Source organism: Carlito syrichta, unplaced genomic scaffold (genome assembly GCF_000164805.1).
Source record: "Carlito syrichta isolate Samal-C Ts95f unplaced genomic scaffold, Tarsius_syrichta-2.0.1 Scaffold303364, whole genome shotgun sequence".
NCBI classification, from domain to species: Eukaryota; Metazoa; Chordata; class Mammalia; order Primates; family Tarsiidae; genus Carlito; species Carlito syrichta.
This window is the reverse complement of record NW_007247460.1, coordinates 48,350-52,355: the sequence shown is the minus strand read 5'-3', so window position 1 is coordinate 52,355 and position 4,006 is coordinate 48,350. Positions and strand designations below refer to the sequence as shown.

The window sequence follows — 4,006 nt, the reverse complement described above, 5'->3', positions numbered from 1 at the left end:
CTCCAGTCTGGGCGACCGAGTGAGACTCCAACTCAAAAAAAAAAAAAGAAAAGAAAAAAACTTTCAGTAAAAGAGGAGATAATCTGATTCTAAGAAGCAATAAATAATGATTTGAAAACTGCCAATTAAATGGGCCATTCTCTGCATTCTCTTGAACTATATGGTGCTTCCCAATCTAAAATTGCATACAGAGAGAGGCCTTAAATCCAATGATCAGAAGTCAGAAGGAGAGATGGGGTGACTGAAAGCAATAGAGAACCACTCACTTGGCTGGAGGCAGAGACAACATCTTGTGCATAGTGGAAGTCATTCGATCTCTGCCCAGACTGAAGGCATCTTTAGTCAGCGACACAGCTTCCTTGGTGAGGTCCATGGTGGCATGTAGAGCCTCCTTGGTAGCATCCTTGGTCATGTGAATAGCACTTGACAATTCTCCCTCAATGTTCTTCAAGGGGATGACCTCACCCTGTCCATTCACAGCAGTATCCCTGCCAGCTGGGGGCTTCAGTGCAGCTGGGGAGCTCGAGGCTTGGGCTCTGCTCAGTCTCTTGGCCTGTAGGGACTCAACTGCTTCATGACCCTTCCCTGCCAGCTGCTGAGCAAGTAGACCTGAGTCCTGCAGTTCTCCATTGCTATGAGGCCTCTCCTGGGATGCATCCAGATTCTCAGTGCTACTGTCCTCCAGGACCTTCACTGGGCTTGCTGGGCCCTGGTCTGAAGAGGCATCAGACTTCAGTTCCCGATCCTCTGAAGGAGACAGCTCTGAATCCACAAGGCTAGTGCTATCTGAACCTGCAGAGTCAGCATCAACAGCCCCAGACGTAGAATGCATAAGCAGAGCCACCTCAGCACTGGGAAACAGGACTCCAATGCAAGCTGTCTGGTCCTGCCAGGGAGACCCAGTCATGGCCTCTGTATCCTTGGTCAGCTGCTCCTGAAGCCTCTGCAGCACCTCTTTGAGGCGGAGCAAAGCCAAGTACTGGTAGTGGTCAAGTCTCACACAGACATGGGCAGGGGAGTGTACAAGCATGTGAACATTTGCTACATCCTCTAGTTCTGTCAGAGGTGTTTTGTTGTCCACACCACCACTGTCTTCTCTCAGAACATCCATGACCTCTGTAAGGCCTGATAAGCTTTTCAAATCATGCTCAGTTTTTGACCTCTGATGGGACACAGAGTCAGAGGCAAGAGCTTCACACTGGACAGGACTGCCAAAGCTGGCTGATGGTTTCAGCCTTCCCTCTGAAGCCAAAAGGAGCTTCCGTGCCTGGGCTTGCTGCCAGCGGAGGGGTAGGCAGGCCCAAATGGACAAGGGGAAGGGGGTCACAAAATTCAAGGTATGGCCTTTGAAGTTCTCTGTTCCCTCAAAATCCAAGGAGATCTGGGTGAAGTGGACAGACCAGAGATCCTGGGAAGCCTTAGGCCTCTGTGAAGCAAGGGTACTAGGCTGGGATAAGCAGGAATCCACCTGGAAGGCATGGTGCAAAAAAAGCATGTGCAGAAGGCTGAAGCCACCAGGAACCTTAGGAAAGCGATCATAATTGGAATGAAAGAACTCAGCAGCAGCAAAACCCCGGAAGAGACTCTGAAGATCTGGAGAGCCACAGTGTGGGGCATGACGTGTATTGGTGGCAACCATGCCTGAGGCAGAGAAGACAAGGGCCTGGGGACGATGTAGTTCCGCTTGCTCTCTCTTCTCCAGTGGGAAACTAACCTTCAGAAAGAAAATGAAACACAATTCAGAATAGGCATCTGAGTATCTCAGCACGCCACCATTAATATACACATGAAAGACCATTTGGGTTGTGAAACTGTCTTCTTACTTCTACCAAGTGGACAGAGCAGAAACACGGATTATAGCCACTGGAAAAAATGCAGCTATGGCTACCAACAGAGGACATAAGACCCACTCTTTTCCTACCTTCAACTGGAAGGCATCCAGACGGATGTCCAAGTGTTCATCTTTCTGGTTTGAATCTTCCAGCTTGTAGATAGCTTTGAACTGCTCTAAGCTGCGGTATAAATCCAGACAAAAGAGGTTTCCCCAGAGCAAGCTGACAGGATCCATAGTAAATGTTAGACCATTTAATTGAATGTAGAGATTGGGACAAGGAACTGGAAAGCAGAGGGGAAAAAAGAATCATCACATGCAAAGCAGCAGCTAGACTCTTACCATCTAATATTTATCTTATTATCAAGAGAGCATAGTTGCAGCTACTTGGAAGGCTGAGGCGGAAGGATTACCTAAACCCAGCAGGTGGAGGCTACAGTGGCCATGAGCATGCCACTGCACTCCAGCCTGGGTGACAGAGTGAGACTCCAACTCAGAAAAAAAAAAAAAACAGAGAGAGCAAAGGTATCCATTCATACAGGGCAGAATTTTGAATAAAGGTGCACTAAATTAACTCAAACACCTAAGATTTCTAGCAACAAACGAACATATAAATAGTGGCCCTAAAGCTGACAAATGTGAAAAGCAAAAGCTAGAAAGAAGAAATGGCCAGCCCAGCTGCTTACCTGGAAGCTCCTGATTATCTGGGAAGTAATACTCTGTGAACTCAATATGAATGGCAGAGACTTGAGTGGGCAGATTGTGGAGCTTCCGACTGCAGGAAAGAAGTGTAGATGGCTTCTTGCTTGGCTGTCCAGCTGTAGAAACCTAAGCAATCACAACTTAAACTGTTAGCATCCATAGCACACCCACAGTAGAACTCCATTTCCGCTTGGGAAGTACAAAGCTTCTACCATCCTTCCAAAGTCTGTCACAGGGAACAGAGTGCGTCTCATATATTCCAGGCACCCTCACACCTGCCTAGCACTATCCACAAGTGAGTTTTTTAGTGGGAGGCTTGTAGGAGGGCATTCAAAGGAAAATTGGGTGCATCCCCAAGTCCTGATCCCAGCCGTCATGCTCAGAAAGAAAACAGATCAAATTACCCAGAAGGGAGGTAAACAGTCCTGAATTCCATAACTTTGCTGACACTGTTCAATTGCCTTCCAAGGGAACTGCTCCACTCCTTTTCAACCATGTTTCCCCATGTTCTCACCTGGTGGATGTCCAGGTCATCTACCCGAACTACTATACAGCTAGAGCGCAAGCGATTCCATGCTGGAGGCCGAAAGGCAGCCTGTCGGCCCTGAGAGGGACTTCTCTCAAGAGGGATCTTTCGAGGACTGGAGAGAGAATCTGAATAAAAATTTAAAAGTGGGAAAGAGAATCATATATATTTAACTCTTTTTTTTTTTTGAGTCAGGGTCTCACATTGTTGTCCAAGCTGGAGTGCAGGGTCATGATCATGAATCAGCACAGCCTCCAGCTCCTGGGCTCAGGCAATCCTTAGCCTCCAGCTTCCTAAGTAGCTGGGACTACAGGCATGCACCACACTCCTGGCTAACTTTTTTCTTTTAACTTTTTGTAGCGATGAGGTCTCACTATGTTGCCCAGGCTGGTCTTGAACTCCTGGGCTCAAGTTATCCTCTCCCCTCTACCTCCCACAGTGCTGGGATTACAGGCATTAGCCACCATGCCCAGCCTCAATTCTTATTATTAATGGAATTAGGAAAGTAAAAATCCTAAGATTGTTAACGCTACATTTTAGGAAAGAGAGTTTAACAGTGTCTAGTTCCTGGGTGGAGCCCAAAGCTATTATCCTTAGGATCAAGGCAACAGCCTAATGAATAGAGATGATGACAACTTCTCTTCAAATTTTCAGCTATTCCTGGGGACAAAGAGGTCTCTGTAAAGAAAAAGTTACTCATGTCTCTCCATGTGTACAGTTGGAATAGTTAGCCTGCCCATTGCTTTACCTCCACCAGCTGGCTACTCAAGAGGCTAAGCAAGCCGGGCTCGGTGGCTCAGCCTGTAATCCCATGCTTTGGGAGGCTGAGGTGAATGGACTGGCTGAGCCCGTGGGTTCGAGACCCGCCTGGGCAACTTGGTGAGACTTCATCTCTACAATAAATAAAAAAATTAGCCAGGCATGGTAGCGCGTGCCTGTAATTCCAG

General features: G+C 47.5%; 2 protein-coding genes across 2 annotated transcripts in view; one reads left to right on the top strand and one right to left on the bottom strand.

Moving 5' to 3' along the window:
- UHRF1BP1 (UHRF1 binding protein 1) overlaps positions 1–4,006 on the bottom strand; it is a gene marked incomplete at its 5' end in the record, with an annotated part of 67,421 nt that overhangs the window by 15,295 nt on the left and 48,120 nt on the right. Inside the window, 4 exons of the mRNA XM_008058502.2 lie at positions 267–1,714; positions 1,922–2,115; positions 2,518–2,659; positions 3,048–3,187. Of these exons, the coding sequence (XP_008056693.2) occupies positions 267–1,714; positions 1,922–2,115; positions 2,518–2,659; positions 3,048–3,187 (1,924 nt within the window). The remainder of the gene's footprint in view (positions 1–266; positions 1,715–1,921; positions 2,116–2,517; positions 2,660–3,047; positions 3,188–4,006) is intronic.
- TAF11 (TATA-box binding protein associated factor 11) overlaps positions 1–4,006 on the top strand; it is a 40,000-nt gene that overhangs the window by 30,321 nt on the left and 5,673 nt on the right. The window lies entirely within an intron of this gene.